The 17,807-nt window shown below is 32.9% G+C and overlaps 1 protein-coding gene across 11 annotated transcripts in view; it reads left to right on the forward strand.

The window, feature by feature from the left end:
• LOC145318938 (sodium-dependent glucose transporter 1A-like) overlaps positions 1 to 17,807 on the forward strand; it is a 24,100-nt gene continuing 6,293 nt past the window's right edge. For 4 of the 11 annotated variants that reach the window (XM_080160660.1, XM_080160659.1, XM_080160663.1 and 1 more), the window contains exons 1-12: positions 1 to 140; positions 288 to 349; positions 570 to 679; positions 1,430 to 1,566; positions 2,234 to 2,341; positions 2,717 to 2,959; positions 9,681 to 9,920; positions 10,700 to 10,837; positions 11,236 to 11,337; positions 14,624 to 14,698; positions 15,086 to 15,172; positions 16,176 to 16,410. In XM_080160660.1, coding sequence (XP_080016786.1) covers positions 53 to 140; positions 288 to 349; positions 570 to 679; positions 1,430 to 1,566; positions 2,234 to 2,341; positions 2,717 to 2,959; positions 9,681 to 9,920; positions 10,700 to 10,837; positions 11,236 to 11,337; positions 14,624 to 14,698; positions 15,086 to 15,172; positions 16,176 to 16,410 — 1,625 coding nt within the window. In that variant the 5' untranslated portion in view covers positions 1 to 52. Of the gene's footprint in view, positions 141 to 287; positions 350 to 569; positions 680 to 1,429; positions 1,623 to 2,233; positions 2,342 to 2,716; positions 2,960 to 9,680; positions 9,921 to 10,699; positions 10,838 to 11,235; positions 11,338 to 14,623; positions 14,699 to 15,085; positions 15,173 to 16,175; positions 16,411 to 16,580; positions 16,930 to 17,807 lie in introns of those variants that run through there. The other 7 variants (XM_080160661.1, XM_080160664.1, XM_080160665.1 and 4 more) reach the window with 7 other exon arrangements.

Genomic DNA, 17,807 nt, shown 5'->3' on the forward strand with positions numbered 1-17,807 from the left:
GTAGTATTATTCCGGTTTGTTACATTTTTATGAAAAATAATATTACTTTAAAATGACGGTAACTGAAGATAAGTTATGTGAAAAAGACAATAAATCTGTATACCCGTGGCATCTTTTTATGAGAACATGCTTTTTGTTAGGTAACAATCTTTTTTATCTCTGGATTTTGGATTTATAGCATATTATTTTTATTATATATACTTCACAATGTTTCAAATCTATTGAGCATAATCGTTCTTGTTTTTATATGCGTCTAAATTCCTTTTCATATTTTATTGTGATTTTAGTTGGATTTTTGTTTCTTGGAATAACTGATGCCATCAAGGGTCCTACTTTGCTTGATCTAAAGGTAGATTATTAGCAGCATAGCTACTCTAATTTCAAATGATCGTCTGCAAGAAGTCTATTGGTGTTAAGCAATTTTCTTAACTACCTTTTAACATATATGCCTAAAATTTCTTGTTGAGATTCTTATAAATATTTAGAAAAAGCATGCTTGTTAAGCGTACTAAACATAGTTGAATGTTTGTTTCATTTGTGTAAATGTTTTCTAGTTTTGATTTGTTTAGGATCTATACAATGTGACTATTGGAGAAATATCCTTTATAATATTACTGGGTTCCATTGGTGGATTGGTTGGATGTTTTGGCGTGGGAACTGTTATGGATAGATTAAGAAGGTAAGACTAGAGGGTTGACAAAAACTATTTAAGATCCCGTAAAATAAAGTGCTAGTACATTTTGAAACACCCTAAAGCTAAAAGTTCTTAAAGCTTTAACACTTGGTTTTATGGTATCTTAGTATTCCAGGGGTGTATATTCTGCAAATTTGACACTACTAAGGGGGACGGGGGTAAAAAATATGTGGTTGGGGGGAAAAATGTAAGAATTCAGAGAAAATTAAGATAAAAACCTAACACTGAAAACATTTTTTCCATTTTTCTTCCCTCCTTGGTGAAAAAACTAAAAGAATATGTGGGAGGGGGGATAATATGAATAAAATAGAGTTCTGAAAAAAAAATTTATTTTACCCCTTCCTTGCTGTAAAAAGCTAGGAGGGGAAAAAAAATAAAAAAATTTTGCCTTTTTTTTACTTGATCAGAATTTGGCAAATATGTCAAGTTTTCCCTAAATTACAAAAATAACAACAAAAACAATGCTGTGCATAAGCCGCCGCACATCGTATAGCCACAAACTTACACAAAAGTAAATAAGCCACTACTATAAATATGAACTGAGAAATAATAAAAAGATATAAAAAGAAATTAAATAGGGAATCTGACCGAAAGATAACCTATTATTTTTTACAGTAGCTGAGGAAAACTCAGTTTTATCTTCCTATATCTTCAAGTATTAACAAGCCATTTTTTCAAGATATAAAAAGCAACAATGTTAAGAATCAAGTAACAATGAGATAATTTAAATTTCAGGTACAGATATTTGGTAACTGCTGGCCAGTTAATACTATTTGGGACTTGCATCATATTATTTCCATTGTTCCCCCATGTTGCTGGTCTATTTACAGTTGCTTTCTTTGGTGGCATTGGCAGTGGATCTTTTGATGCAGGTGTTTAAGTAGCACTGCTTCTCTATAGCTATAATGTTGTGCTTCTTTCATCCAAGGTTAGAAAAAGCCGATTTTTTAAAAATATCCCAGTTTGATTATATTAATACAAAGGGGGGAGGCGAAAGTGACACTTTTTGAAACCAAAACTAAAAGTCAAAGGAACTCAACTAAAAAAGAGTTACAGGTCTGACATTATGCATGGCAGTTGCTTTATAGGGGTACAATATGGAACTGTGAAGAAACGGCGTCGCAACCGCCGAAAACCGCCGAGAAAAGGCAAAACAAAATTCGGCGGTTTTCGGCGGTTGTGCCGCCGTTTCTTAACAGTTCCATATTTTACCCCTATAAAGCAACTGCCATGCAAAATCTCAGACCTGTAACTCTTTTTTTAGTTGAGTTCCTTTGTTGACTTTTAGTTTTGGTTTCAAAAAGTGTCACTTTCGCCCCCCCCCCCCTCTATCACATAGGAATTCAATGCCCCCCAAGCTTTAATCACAGAGAGGTGACATTCGACTATAAAACAAATTGTTGCCAACAGTTTTATAACCACGTTATATTATATTCTTTTGTTAAGACACTTGTCGGTACTTTTACAGAATTTTGATAAAAAAAAATTGAAAAGCAAAATCCAGTCCCAAGAAGAAAAAAAGTAATATAATCTTTTAAGGTGGCCAAGTAGTCCTGTTAGATATATGGAGGGGCAGAGACTCAGGCCCTTACATGCACGCCCTACATTTCTTCTTTGGTATCGGGGCATTTCTTGCCCCTCTGATAGGTAAATTTTGATGATAGATAACTATTGGCACTACCCCTACAGGTGTAGAAATGTTTCTCTCTCTCTTTATTTAGGAAGAATGAAAAACAAAAAGGAAAAAATTAAGGGTTTCTGCCTCCCCTCTAAAAATTCCTTAAACTTCAATCAAACCTTGCTGAAAAAGTTTTCAGTTTTTTTTCTGCATCCGGTTGAATTATATAATTATGTTGCACATTTGTCTTAATATACCTACATAAAAACAGCTAATTCTACATACCATACATAGTGAAAAACCTTATTCTAAGAACAGCCATTCGTTTACCAGTCATGGACCAGTCATATTTTTTGATTGAAGAATTTTTTCTTCGGTTATTAAATAAATGCTTAACTTTTTAGCTAGAGCATTTCTGGAAAATTCTGCAGAAGTCGATATACATGGCAATATTATTCCTGAACTATCAAACACAACAAATGCATCCTTGGAGGACGCCATTGTTACTCAAGATGACATCAATGATACATTTGATGGTGTGGAAACAATAGCTGATGTCAGAGCAATGTTAGAAGAGACAGATTCTATTTTTACAATTCAATTCTTGTATCCTCTAGTGGGCAGTTTACCTATACTTCTTAGTTTTGGTAAGTTAAAATTTTTAAAACCCTATTTAAACAAGGAGAAAGCTTTTAGCATAAATAAGACAAAAACTCAACTCACCCGGTCATTATAAAAAGCTTGTTCTGAAAGCAGCAACATATTTGAGATCTCCATAATACATCCATTATACATCCAATAGTCAAATAAGAGAAATAAGCGCCATCCTGATATGTAGGTATTGTGTGCTTCTTATTTGCAGATAGGCTTTGTGAGTCTTTGCAAAGGTTTCGTGACTTATTATTTTAATATCCATTTATTGATTGTTTGACTTTCACGAGGCCTTTGATAGTCAGATGATGGTTCTTCTTGGTTATCTAAAACAAGAGAGCATTACTGATTAGCGTCTCCCTTCTTTTCAGGTGCAGGTACATTATTTTGTACAGAAATGACTTCTTGAAAGCCTGAAGAAAGTCTATCCAAGATAGAATTAAAAGTGTAGACTCTGTTTGTATCTAAATTTTCAGAATTAGCAGATAAATTTAGAGGTGGATGCATAAACGAGTTATCTGTAGAAGGTTGATGAAATATGTCTGAAGGATCAGGATCTGGGTGTTCTTGAGCATCAGAATAATCCCAGTCTAATGATGAGTCATCAGCAGTTTCATCTTCATTACAATCTAATAAATCAAAAACAGTAAAGGAATGTCTTCTCTGTATAGGTTTTGATTCAGGACTTGTCTGTTTGGAGGATTCAGAACTAAATTCAGATTCTGACAGAATACCATCTACTTGGAGAATATCCTTTTTATTTTGTAAACATGCAGTTATTTTACTTTTTGCCGCTGTTTTTTGATATCGTGCGGGTCTCTCTGTTTGCACAATATTTTCAGGTTCCATTGGTTGATGAACAATGACATTTGTTTCTATTTGATATGATGAATTGGCAGATTTAAGTTGGTCAGAAGCCTTTTGTCGTTGTAATTCTAATCTTCTATCCAAATCTTGATAAATGTCTGGTCTGGTATTTGCTGTATTCTGTATCCTAATATGTGATTGGTATTCTTGATTTTTATTTCCATTCACACTTTTACAATTTTCGTTTTCATCTTCAGAATTTTCTTCAACATTTCTGATAGGATTCCAATTATTTATTTTCTTTGTTGTTACAGGTTTTTCTTGTGGAATATGATGAAAACTGTTTGTGACAAATACACGTTCACTGTTGGTTAGATACTGTTTTGAACGAATATTTGGGTTGTTGGAGTGTGGGTGAATAATTTTTTTGAATCCTTACCTTTTCTTCTTCAGATTGTGATACAATATAGACATCTCTTGCTTTGTGCTTGTCAGATTTATTTTTTATTACTACAATATCACCTGGCTGGGGCTTGTGCTGTGGTTCCGGAACTTTTTCATTGTGTTTGGTATTATGTTTATCTCTTATCTGAATTTGATCTTTTCTTATCTTTTCATAATCCAAATTTAAATTTTCTCCTGTGTTCATATCACGGTTGAAATGAATCTCAAATGATGAAATTTGTCCTTGTCTGCGTAATTTATTATTCAGCCTGGATACTGTAATTTGAAGTGTTGTATTGTTTACTGGTCTCCCATCTGGTTCTATCCTTTTCAACTCCTGTTCAAGTTCTTGGCAACCCTTGTCTACTACGGCGTTGGCGTTTTTGTTGAAGACATCGGTTTGTATTACTTCAATTTGTAGTTTTTTTAAATCTGGGTCTCTATTATCAATTAATGGGCAGAATCCTTTAGCATTATCGACCGTTAATCTACATTTTCCTAATAGTTTGATAGGATTTATAGTTTCTATTATAGCAGATTTTAGTTCTTGGTGAGTTTCATTTTTGATAATTTTGGCTGCTGTTAAGTTAGAAAAATGATCACGAACTATAAAAATACACTGACCTTGTCTCCTTATTACATCTCCATGAAATTCGACTCCAGGGACTCTGACATCAGTTTCAGTTTTGTGGCTGGTCACTGTGGGTATTTTTTTCTGAGTAGAACAGAAGAAACATTCATTATATAACTTTTCTAGGGCCGGGGTTAATCCTACAGAGTAGAAAGATTTATCAAAATGAGCTTTGAGTTGAGACTTTGTAGGATGTTGTAAATGATTATGAATTTGCCATAAAACCGCCGGCAGATGTGATTGAGGTATAACAATCAGATCTTTAGTACTTGTGGAAAATTTGTTGTGTTGAGAAGGTACAATTAACATATTGTCTTTATCTAATTTTGCCACAGAGCACAATCTTCGTATTTCAGAATAAATTTTACCTGACTGTTTAGTTGGGGTTTTACCAGACTTCAGGAGATATTTTGCATCTTTACATGCTTTCTGTTGGTCTTGTATGTTATTCCATGCTGTTCTGTTGTGTAATACAGATACTGGTTCCATATGATTTATAGCAGCAGGTATAATAACAGAGTCAGATTTTTCTGAAATAAACAAGCAAATAGAGCAGTGTTCAGCATTACATGAGCTTGGATGTCTTGACTGAAAATCACTACTTTGATTTTGACCGGACTTGCCACTTGCCAGTTGGACGACAATAGGTAATCTATTTATATTACTAATAAAACTTTGCATTCTTGGATTTGAACTGTAATGACCTTTTTTTATTAGTTTAACGGCATCTGCAACTGGTTTACTGTCGGGTGTTATAATAATGGGTTTAGTACATTCTTTTAATATGTTGTACTCCGAATTTATTGCTGTAGCAAATGCTAAACTTTCTAATTCACATGCCATCCATTTTGAATGATTAGGGCTCAATTTGGCACTATGAAATGCAACAGGTAGCTTTTTACCGTCTTTGATGCAATACAAAGTATGGCCTATACCTGGGGTTGATTTAGCAGCATCAACTTCTAGGAGCAGCTGGTCATCAGGATGAGGAAGGTACAGGGTCTGGAGCTTATCTACGGCTTCTGTTGCTAATCTAAATTGATTTATCAAGTTTCTATCCCATTCTATAACATCTTTAGAGTTTTTATCTGCCACTTCTAAGTCAAAAGGATTTAACATTAATGTGAGGTTTGGTGATGATGGAAGTAATGTTTTATATAATCCTAGCCAACTTCTTAGATCTTTAACAGTTTTTATGTCCTTATGTTTTGTATTTCTTAGGGCATTTACACGATGGGGGGATGGTGATAAAAATCCACCTTGTTGCCATTTCCAACCTAATACATCTACACTACGAAGAAATACCTTGGTTTTTGACGGAGAAATCTTGATATTTGCAGCTTGAAATTTTTTCAGTATTTCCTTGTAGTTTTCCGCCGTTTCCATGGGGGTTCGTCCACCTACAATAATATCGTCAGCAATGCGGGCACATTTCCCAGCTTTCATCTCTGGACCTAATATTTTGCTCAGCATTTCATCCAGTTCTTCAGACTGACCTATGAGACCTTGACCTGACCTTTTCAAAAATCTAAGCCCACCAAAGGGTGTTGAAACTCCAAGCCACTGATAATCATCTGAACAGACATGATTTTGAAAAAATCCTGAATGAAGGTCAGTAGTTATAATATAATTCCATTTACCCAATGTAATGAAAATATCTTTAGGTTTGGTGATTGTAGTAGGAATATTTTTTAAGTAATCATTGAGTTGTGTAAAGTTTATGACAACTCTGACGTCATCAATTCCTAGATCTTGTTTAGCCTTATTTTTAGCCTTTTGTTTTCTGACAAGAAAAGCAGGGGAACAATATTGAATGGGTATATCATAGTCTTGAGGAATGCCAAAAACGCCCTTTTCTGTCAAATCATCACATACATTTTGTAAAAGGACTTTTGTTTGATGATCATAGTTAATGTTTTGAACTTTAGCTGCTGTTGGCCTATTCGGACCCGCCCAATTAAGTTTAGAAATATGTTTCCCATATCTATGGTTGTAGCCTGTAGAAATGTCGTTGTTAAATACATCTCTATAAGTATGATGAATATCATTAACATACCTTAAAATGTCCGGGTGAATATCTTCTTTGTTTACTTCAATTTTTCCAGTATTATCGACATCTGTGGGAGTTGTATGTTTATTAGTATTTACAGGTATATCATCATTGTTGTTAAAGTCATCATTCAATGTACGGACTTGAACTTTGGGGCTACTTTTAGTATGTACAATCTCATTATAGTTATTTTTGACACTGATTTGGCCGCTTTTAACTGAACAAAGTTGAGGGTCTGGCCACTGTATTCCTTTGTTCTGGTGCCATGGTTGGACTGCTAGAATTGTGTCATCATCGTGGGGTACTGAGAACTGCACTTCTTGGCCTGGCAATATAACATTAAGATGGTTATTTTGCAATAATAAATTGTTAGGTTGGGTCGGCAAAATGAGAGATTTACTAGTTTCAGAAATAACATATTTTTTGTGGACAGAAATTGTTTTGGCATTTAAATCTTGAATTATTGAATTTTCTTTTATAAAATTGTTCCCTGCGACAAAAGGACAATGTAAACTTTCAGTTACAATTGCATGGAATCTTACACACCAATTGTTACGGTAAAGTATTTCATCAATTTCCCCAATTGCAGCCATTTTTGTTCTCCTGTCCGCTAGTTTAGAGAGTTGGGAATTGGGTTTAATTTTGAAACCATGGGCTAGAACATCAGACAATTTAGCATAACTAACCGTAGCGCCGGAATCCAGGTCCAAAAAAATATCTTTTTTGTTGATATCTTGTACAGAGAGTGTTTGACTGGCGACGGGTTGAATAAAGTTACAGGTCAGAGGCTTGCTAAAATTAGAGTTATTTTCAGAATTATCAACTTTTGAATTATTGGCCATAGAAGAATTAAACTTTACCTGCTGCTGGTCTTGCAGCTGCTGAGTCTCATCTTGGTCATATCCATATTCTCGGGCAATAGAATCATCATCTTCTTCAATATTTATTGTGCTGAGCTGTTGGCTGATTCTGTTGGTTAAAAGCTGTTTGTCTTTGGCAGACAATGATGGACATGTTGCTTCTCCCAAATAGTGACTGGTAAACAAGGCTTTTGATAATCCCGATAGTTGGCATACTCTGCAAAATGGTGTTGGCTGTTGGCTAAATGTTTGGGGCTGACTATTTGAGGCAGACTGCTGATTGGGTGTGAATCTAGGTCTAGATTGTTGATATCTTCTCTGTTGGAAAGTTGATCTGTTGAATGATGGTCTTGAGTAGTTTTTTGTTGATGTGTAGTTGCATTGTGCTTCTTCAATTGATGATACTTGTGGGGAATCAGATTCTATTTCAAGAATGAATTGTTTAGATTTTGTTAAGATCTCATTTTTAAAATCCATGAGATGCTTATCTTTGCCAATTTTGTGGGCATACATTTCTCTAATATATGATGGAAGCTTGGGATGGATCAGTGTAAGAACATTAAGAAGGATTAGATCTTCATGACTGGGTGAAAGACGTTCATCTTCGGTTAAGATTTCATTTTTCCATTCTATTTTTGAATCCTTCTTTGCCAGATTACCAATGATGAGAGATCTGTACTGGTTGTAAAATCCGACAGGTGTGATTGATCCCGCAGGATCCCACTGGAGGTCAAGTAGATTTAGGAAGAATATTCCTTGTGTTTGAATATTGTAATCTTCTCTGATTTTTTTGTATATCCATTTGAGTGATGAAGAATGTCTTATGATTGGGTTGAAATAATCACAGTGTACAAATTTTGCAACTATTGAAACAAATTGACGGAGGTCTCTACGCAGGTCTGGTAGGTCTTCTGCTTTATCCGGTGCTATAGCAGACAAAATTCTTTTTTCATTATTCTCAGCAGGTGTCCATTCAGAATATCTACCACCGGGAAGAAATTTTCTGAATTTTTCTTCTATTTCTAAATAGACCTCAATGGTTTCTTTCCAGATTTCAAACTGGACATCCGTTATGTTTTCTTGAGGTAGAACATTCGGTGGATAAATCTTGATTGATGACATGTTGAGCTCAGATCTCTTATTTGTCTACCGGATGTATTATAGAGACCAAAAAGGGGGAGTTAAAAAGGGGGGGGGTTTAAAATTACATGTTTAAAATTAAGATTAATAAATAACTAAAAAATCACTATATTTTTTTAAAATCACTTTAAAATTTGTCTAATTCCAAGCAAGAGGAAAAATGTTTATTTTTTTCCAAAGTTTATAGAGGAGAAATCTCCGATGGGGGTAGGAGGCTGTTCTGGTCAGAGGTGTGAGTTTGTCTCGGCTGCCACCACATAAATAAGACAAAAACTCAACTCACCCGGTCATTATAAAAAGCTTGTTCTGAAAGCAGCAACATATTTGAGATCTCCATAATACATCCATTATACATCCAATAGTCAAATAAGAGAAATAAGCGCCATCCTGATATGTAGGTATTGTGTGCTTCTTATTTGCAGATAGGCTTTGTGAGTCTTTGCAAAGGTTTCGTGACTTATTATTTTAATATCCATTTATTGATTGTTTGACTTTCACGAGGCCTTTGATAGTCAGATGATGGTTCTTCTTGGTTATCTAAAACAAGAGAGCATTACTGATTAGCGTAGGTAAGAGACAATTTTAAAGAACTAAATGACATGCAAATATTTGTCAATTAGTTGATGAGTTGCTGTTCTTAAAAAGTTAAAATAAATGGACACTCAAAATGCAATTAAAGAGGAGCTTTGCTACTAAGCAATTTAAATTATAGTTATTAGGTATTTTGAAAATCATCAATCATACGTGTTAAGTTTGTTAGACTTATCTTATTCTTTATTTTTTAGCTTTTATCATTTACTTCATAAGCGATGAAAGAAATGAAAAATCAAAATCTACCCAACTAAACGAAAAGGAAGATAATAATGAAAAAGAAGAAACAGGAAAGGACAAAAAGAATGAAAACAAAATATTTGGAACAAAGCTGGTTATTCTGGTTATAATGATGGTGTTTTTCTTTCTGTATGTGGGACAAGAAGTGGCTTTTGGAACATTTATCTCTGTGTTTGCCGTGGAGTGTAAATTAGGTAGGCACCAACATTTTATGTATTGGAATAATTCACGGCAACGTTGTTGAAAAAAAGACTATCCAAGGAAAAACACACAGCTCAATTGTAGGAATATATTTCGATTAAATCACATCTAATCCTTGTCAACCTGCACATAATTAACCATATTTCATATATTTATAATAAAATCAGATACATATTTTTTAAAATATAGGTTATTTTAAAGTAAAGAAACAACAAAATAATGAAAAAGTGCTCGAAAATACAAAGAAAAAGTTAAATGTATTATAATAAATATGGTTATCCCTTCTTTATCATAGTTCTTTACTGTACAAAGGTTTGTTTGAAACTGAGTAATTTAACCGCTGGTTTTGGTGTAAAGGGAAGGGTTAGAAGGGATGGGGGTTCAAAAGAATCAAAGTTGTGTACCATATAACTTTTGTAATTTTAAAAATATTGCAATTATATATGCAATTGTGCAATTTTATGTATGATGTTGAATATAAGCACATGATAATATAACAGGAACCAATTTAACTCAGATAAAAATAGAAACAACACAGGTATTTGGTTGTTGTCTTAATATTTTTAATATAAAAGTGTGATTAGCCAGAAGATATGAAAAACCGCTTTTATGTTTATTTTTTCATGGCTAGTTAAATAACACTTGAATTGATTTTTTTGTTGGGGAAATGAATCATTTATTTTAAATTTTGTTATTTTTTCTATATTATTATTTTATAAATATGTTAATTTTAAAAGACAAAATTCTTATGATTACAGTGATTTTCTTTTAGGTCTAACAAGGCAACAAGGTTCTGACCTTACAGCTGTTTTCTGGGGAACATTTGCTGGCACCAGAGGACTGGCTGTACCTGCGGCTATATGGATACCATCAAATATTATCATGGCCGTTTCTATGGTGTCTACACTAGGTTAGTAAATTAATTTCCCGTATTGCTTTGAAACCGATTAATATTAATATTAATGAATTAGAACCGGTTCTCAGTCATACTGAAAAATTATGCCTAGCATCGTATTATATCCAGTGTTCTACGAATATAAAAATAGACAATCATAAGAAGATTAAAACCAGTTTTTAGCCCGTGCCTTCGGCATCTCGGGGATAAAAAAGCTGGTTATAATCTCATGAATATACATTTCTATATCCACGGAAAGCTGTTTATAGAAATATTAGGTATTGTTTCCTTTATTAAAAGCCATCTTTTTATATAAGTCAGGATTCAAATAAAACTGAACATTTCAGTTAATTCAATTCAATTTTTGCCAGTAAAAAGACTGAAATTATACAAAGAAATATTTGTTTATCTAGTTGCTGCTTTTGTGCTAACAATTTACGGAGAAGCAAACATATACGTTCTGTTTGTCAGTACAGCATTGCTTGGATTTGGCATGGCTTCTATTTACGCCACAGGTAGTGTTGGTTCTTATGTAGGGACGGGGTTGTATATTCTGCATTGGGGAGGGTGAAACTTTTGCAGCAGGGAAAAAAATCTTGTTTAAAATAGGTATAGTGTATGTATATTGTATACACCCCTGTGAAGGAAGGGATACAACCATTGCATTGGAAGCTAAAAAATGAATTCTGGTATTGCTCCATATTTTACAAAATATTTTTGAAAGCGAAGCTTTTCTATAATTAGGGTCGGCCCGTCCGTCACAGACAGTTAGCTCTTCTCATTAATTTAAACAGGTTAGAATTGTGGTATCTATTCCAAACTTTGTATGATGATTCCTGAAGTAGTTAGGTACAATTTAGAAAGCGTAGCAACTCTATAGTCAATACCAGAATGTCGGTACGTCCATTTTAAACATGTCGATTTTTAACTTTTATGACAACAAATTTTTGTATGTTAAAATTATCCGATTCTTCTGATTTTTTGAAAACTGATTCCTATTACAACAAGGTACAATGTTATAGGCGAAGCATCTCTATAAACAAGTCCCAAAAATGTAAGAATGTTCTTAAACAGTATCATCTATTTATGCAGTTTTGCAAAAAAATTTACTTACAATTTTATTTGTACTGATGCATTAGGTGCATTATTTGCCAAATGTACCACTTTTCTGCACTACCTCTCCGATTTTGTTAATACTCTATATTTTGGTCCGTTGGGTCATTCAAGGATGCTGGATGGCCAAAAAAAAGTTTCAGAGTCCCTGGATGTCTAGATATCTAGCTATCTATGAAGGTAGGTAACAAAAATGTAAAAAACACCCATTTTTTCACAATTTTAAAAATTAATTTTTTCATCAATCTTACATCCAATCTATACATTTTATACACCAAAATGATCGTTTATTCATGTAAAAAGCGCACATAATGCTATTTTGGCCAAAACTCTAATTTTACAGGGTGTCCAACAAAAAGTGTATTTTGGATATGTAGCATAATACCCAAAATACCTGTCCGAAAAAAATCATTTTTTTTGGCTTAAATCCTGTGTTTTATCTGTGTGCATATGTGGTATATAACGGTTCGGACCACCCGGGACTATAAGGTTGTCAAATTTCACTTTGGGACACCCTGTAATTGTGATTTTTGCGTCTGTAGAGCTAAAACTTGGTCCAAATTGGCTATTGTTTTCAAATTACTCTAATATGTGTCTTAGTATGTTTGGCCATAGTGTTTTCTGACCAGATCAATATTTTTATATTTTTTGGACACCCTGTATTTTCAAAAAAAGAGAAAAAATTTTTTTGTTTTTTTTAAATTTTTTTTTCTATTTTTAAGTTACTTAAAACTGTCATATAGATACAGATTTTGACTAATAACAATAATATTTGCCTATTTTACAATTTTTTACACTTTTGGGACACCCTGTGCATGTTTTTGAAAAATGATGGTTTTTGCCCATTTTTTGGGGGAAGGAGTCGTTTTAGGGCCATAGACTATTTCTTCATTTTTGTAGAACTTTTCAAGACACATCATTTGTTATTTATGCAAAAACCGCAAAAACCGAACCGTTTTGCCGTTATTTACCGCCAAAGGCAGAATTTTTTACGTTTTTTGCCGTTCCCGAGGTTCTAATGGGCATTTGTGGTAAGAAGACGTTGATTTATCAAGATAACTGTGAAATACTTTTATTTAGGCATTTTCATTTACTAAATTTCATGTGAAGTAAATTTTTTTGTATATCCAACCGATTTTTGTCAAAAGGAATTTCAAATGCACATGATTTATGTTTCTTTTATCACTTATGTTATAGCAATTATTTATGTTATATTCACTTCATTTTCTTGTTTTAACAATTGAAATCCATCTCGACGAAAAACAGTTAGCTGCACAAAAAATGTTACTTTATATGAAATTTAGTAAATTAAATTACCTAAATAAAAGTATTTAAGAGGGATCTTGATAAATCAACGTTTTCTTACCACAAATGCCCATTACAACCTCCGGAACGGCAAAAACGTAAAAAAATTCCGCCTTTGGCGGTGAATAACGGCAAAACGGTTCGATTTTTGAGGTTTTTGCATAAATAACAAATGATGTGTCTTGAAAAGTTCTACAAAAATGAAGAAATAGTCTATGGCCCTAAAACGACTCCTTCCCCCCAAAAATGGGCAAAAACCATCATTTTTCAAAAACATGCACAGGGTGTCCCAAAAGTGTACAAAATTGTAAAATAGGCAAATATTATTGTTATTAGTCAAAATCTGTATCTATATGACAGTTTTAAGTAACTTAAAAATAGAAAAAAATTTAAAAAAAAAATAAAAATTTTTTTTCTCTATTTTTGAAAATACAGGGTGTCCAAAAAATATGAAAATATTGATCTGGTCAGAAAACACTATGGCCAAACATACTAAGACACATATTAGAGTAATTTGAAAAAAATAGCCAATTTGGACCAAGTTTTAGCTCTACAGACGCAAAAATCACATTTACAGGGTGTCCCAAAGTGAAATTTGACAACCTTATAGTCCCGGGTGGTCCGAACCGTTATATACCACATATGCACACAGATAAAACACAGGATTTAAGCAAAAAAAAATGATTTTTTTCGGACAGGTATTTTGGGTATTACGCTAGATATCCAAAATACACTTTTTGTTGGACACCCTGTAAAATTAGAGTTTTGGCCAAAATAGCATTATGTGCGCTTTTTACATGAATAAACGATCATTTTGGTGTATAAAATGTATAGATTGGATGTAAGATTGATGAAAAAATTAATTTTTAAAATTGTGAAAAAATGGGTGTTTTTTACATTTTTGTTACCTACCTTCATAGATAGCTAGATATCTAGACATCCAGGGACTCTGAAACTTTTTTTTGGTCATCCAGCATCCTTGAATGACCCAACGGACCAAAATATAGAGTATTAACAAAATCGGAGAGGTAGTGCAGAAAAGTGGTACATTTGGCAAATAATGCACCATTAATATTCTGCTAAGCCAGCTCTTACAATCTACAAGTGTTAATGTTCGTTTGTCCTTTCATTTCAGAGCTTCGCTTTTATGGATGTTGTCATCCTTGTTTGTTAATTCTCCAATCCTATTGTAGATTTTTTGTTTTTGTATAAGAATTCAATCGGCTTTAGTCATCCGGTAATAACCAGAGCTTATTCTTATTATCTAACACTGGCCTGCGTATAAGGAGACTATTTTGTTTTCCTCATGTTCAATTATAAAATGAAGCATTTAACATAAACGCTAACATATAAAAGATCTGTTTTGAACTGTTTGTGTTCTAGGATTATTGTGGTTAGAGAAACGAATTGAAATAACAAATAGAATAAGTGCTGCCATGGCAATTTCTTCTTCTCTAGGTAGGTACTTAAAAAGTAATAATAAAGTAACAGGATGTCTGTTTGTTAGTATCATAGGATCTCGCTAACCGCTGAACCGATCGGGTTCTCCTTATTTTTACTTTTTAAAATCTAAATTTATAAAAATGGGTTTTGGGATTCAACTCCCCCCTCTTCAAGTGCTCCTAGAGGCGTAGCCGCTAATACAGTATAATTACCTAAATATTTCATAAACAATTAGGTATAGTATTGATACCAGTATGTTTAATTTTATCGTATACAAAGCTTTCCGGTAAAGGAAAGTTTTATCGGTTTATACCTTTCGGTATAACAACACTGAATAGACACACAGACACTTATCCTGTTACTTAAGGATTGATCAGATAAAAACGATGATTATGTTTTTAGGAGCCAAAATCTTTCCCGTAGCCATAGGACAAGCTGTAGAAAAATATCCGATGAGCCTAATGTACATGATCCTGGGAACTAGCACAGGTTAGTCGTAACTACCTTATATAACATTAAAATTTATTGAATCAGAAATATGGCTTTATTGTGCTCCCATAAAAAAAAGCCTTGAAGAATAGAATCAGGAAATTTAGTCTGTTTCAAAATATTTCGTTCCTAGTCATGGGTGTATATTCTGCAAATTTGACCCTGCTAAGGTAGGGGGGGGGGGGTAAAAAATAAAAATATGTGGTTTGGGGGAAAAAATGTAAAAATTAAGAGAACTGAGAGCATTTTTTTCCATTTTTCTCCCCTCTTTAGTGAAAAAAAATCAAAAGAATATGTGGGAGGGGGATAATATGAATAAAATAAGGAGTACTGAAAATATTTTTCCATTTTATTCCCTTCCTTGCTGGAAAAAACTAGGAGGAAAAAAATAAAACATTTTGCATCAAAGAAAAAAAAATAATCTTGTGCAGAATATACATTATACACCCCTGTTCCTAGCATAAGAAAATCTCAAAAAAAAACTCTACAAATTGGACAATTCTCAATAAACCCTAACAAATGGTGTTAGTCATTTCTAAGGCAAGAAACGAGATATTATTAAACGGACCAAAGTTCCTGATTCTACCACTCAAGGTCTTTTCAGGGAGCACCATGAAGCCATAGTTCTGATTCATTCACAAATAGATATACAATTGTATGTGTGGTCGCCAAAGGTCGTAGACTTGAAAAGAATTTTAAATCATCCAGAGGTGTATTATACTTAATATATTAATCAAGTGCAGGTTCCTGCTTAGGTCTCAGATAAACATGACCAAAATATTTTGAAAGCATTGCTTTAAGTGTTTAAATCATTCTAGATTAATATTTTCTAGTATTTCTGTACGGTAAAAAAACTATTTTTTTTCAAATTAGATCTAACCAGTAATGAAGGAAAACCAATTTTTCGCAGTTTCTCAAAGTATAGGAGGTATTAATAATGAAATCTATGTTTTTGATTTTCTTATTTGCTGACAAATGTCTTTAAAACTATATACTATTTTAGGATGTACACTACTGTTTATTATAAACTCAATCCTAACACTAAAGATGTTGAAAACAGCTGCAAGCCACGAAAGTATAAATCCTGAAGAACTTAAGAAAATAACCAATAAAGGAAAAGGAGATACAAATGATGAGGTAGATACTGATAATGAATGTACAAATGAGAAGGAAACTGAAAGTATTAAACTAAAAGATAATGTTCAGGCAAATAGAGAAATAATAAAAGTAGAAGAAGAGTAAGTTGATAAAGTAGAATTTACCCCCCTCCCCCCAAAAAATTCTTTTTAAATCTTTTGAAACTCAAATTAAAAATGGGATGAGGTCGACTTTTCTCTTCCTACCTTAGCCGATAGTATAGATATATTCTAAGTGGCTAATTTTACCAATAATATTAAAGGTCAAAAAGCGCCCTCCCTCTAATCTACAATATTAATGATATATAGAAGCTAAATATTTCTTAGCTAACAAATATTTGTTCTTTACCTATCGTTTAAGAAATTTATTTGATTTACTGTATATTTACTTCATTTTAAATAAACTTACTTAGACTATTAAAAAATAAAAATCCTAGAAAATTTTTATAGATTTACAATGCAATTTACCTAATCAAGTAGATATTTCTTTCTAAATAAAACTGTTAGAAAGTAGTATTAACCTAAAAGATCTGATAATGGAATCATTCAATTTTTTTCCGTTTTTATTAAAGTTTTAAAGATTTTTAAAACTTTTAATACAGGAACATTTTTTTTTTCATTGGGAAGTTTTTTTTAATTGACATTTTTTTTTAATCAAAAACATAAGATTAAAAAGTGTCACAAATGCAGGGCGACCACTGCATACTATATATACTATTTATACTATATAGGATGAATTTGGATACTATATCATACTATATGACTAAAATTTACTATATATACTATATATTATTACCTTTATCTGACCAAAATTTACTATATATACTATATAATATTACATTTATATAAAAAAAAACGAATATTGTCAGTTTTGTGACAATGCCTCTTAAGGAGCATTTTGTCTTATTTTCAAAGTAGGTTTTTTCCTATTTCTAGCCCCTGTGGGGGGCTAAAAGATACTGTGATACGACAAAAATTCATAAAGCTCTAAAGTAAGAACGAGACGAAGAAAATCCTTTAACCCTTACAGGTCGAGGGGGGGGGGGGGCTCCAAGAGCCCCCCCCCCTCTAGTTTTTTCAATCTCATTTTTTTTGTAGGTAAGATGGAGAGCTGTAACTTCATGACTTTTTAAGTTTAGTAATTATACGTCGGCAAGAGTTGATTTTATTAGGATATCCGGTCTGTGTCGGGCGTGGTGTCCAGTCAAAGTCGGTTGGGTAGCAAAAAAAATTAGAAAAAATTCTAAATAAATCTTAATTTCTACATTATAACTTTTGTGTATAAGGTAGAAACCTAAAATTTTTTTGGTGAATACTTAGATATCAATGACCTTCTGAGAAAAGTGGTTTTATGACCGTTTGACCGCTCCCTGACCGACTTTATGACCGATTTTTGTCCGGCTTTTACTACAGACATATATCATGAATATCGTGGCTTTTATTACAGCTAGAGACCTAAATTTTTTTTTGGTAAATCCTTGAGCAACAATAAACAAATA

Source organism: Acartia tonsa, chromosome 5, assembly GCF_053477335.1.
Source record: "Acartia tonsa isolate MP-2025a chromosome 5, ASM5347733v1, whole genome shotgun sequence".
Classification (NCBI taxonomy): Eukaryota; Metazoa; Arthropoda; class Copepoda; order Calanoida; family Acartiidae; genus Acartia; species Acartia tonsa.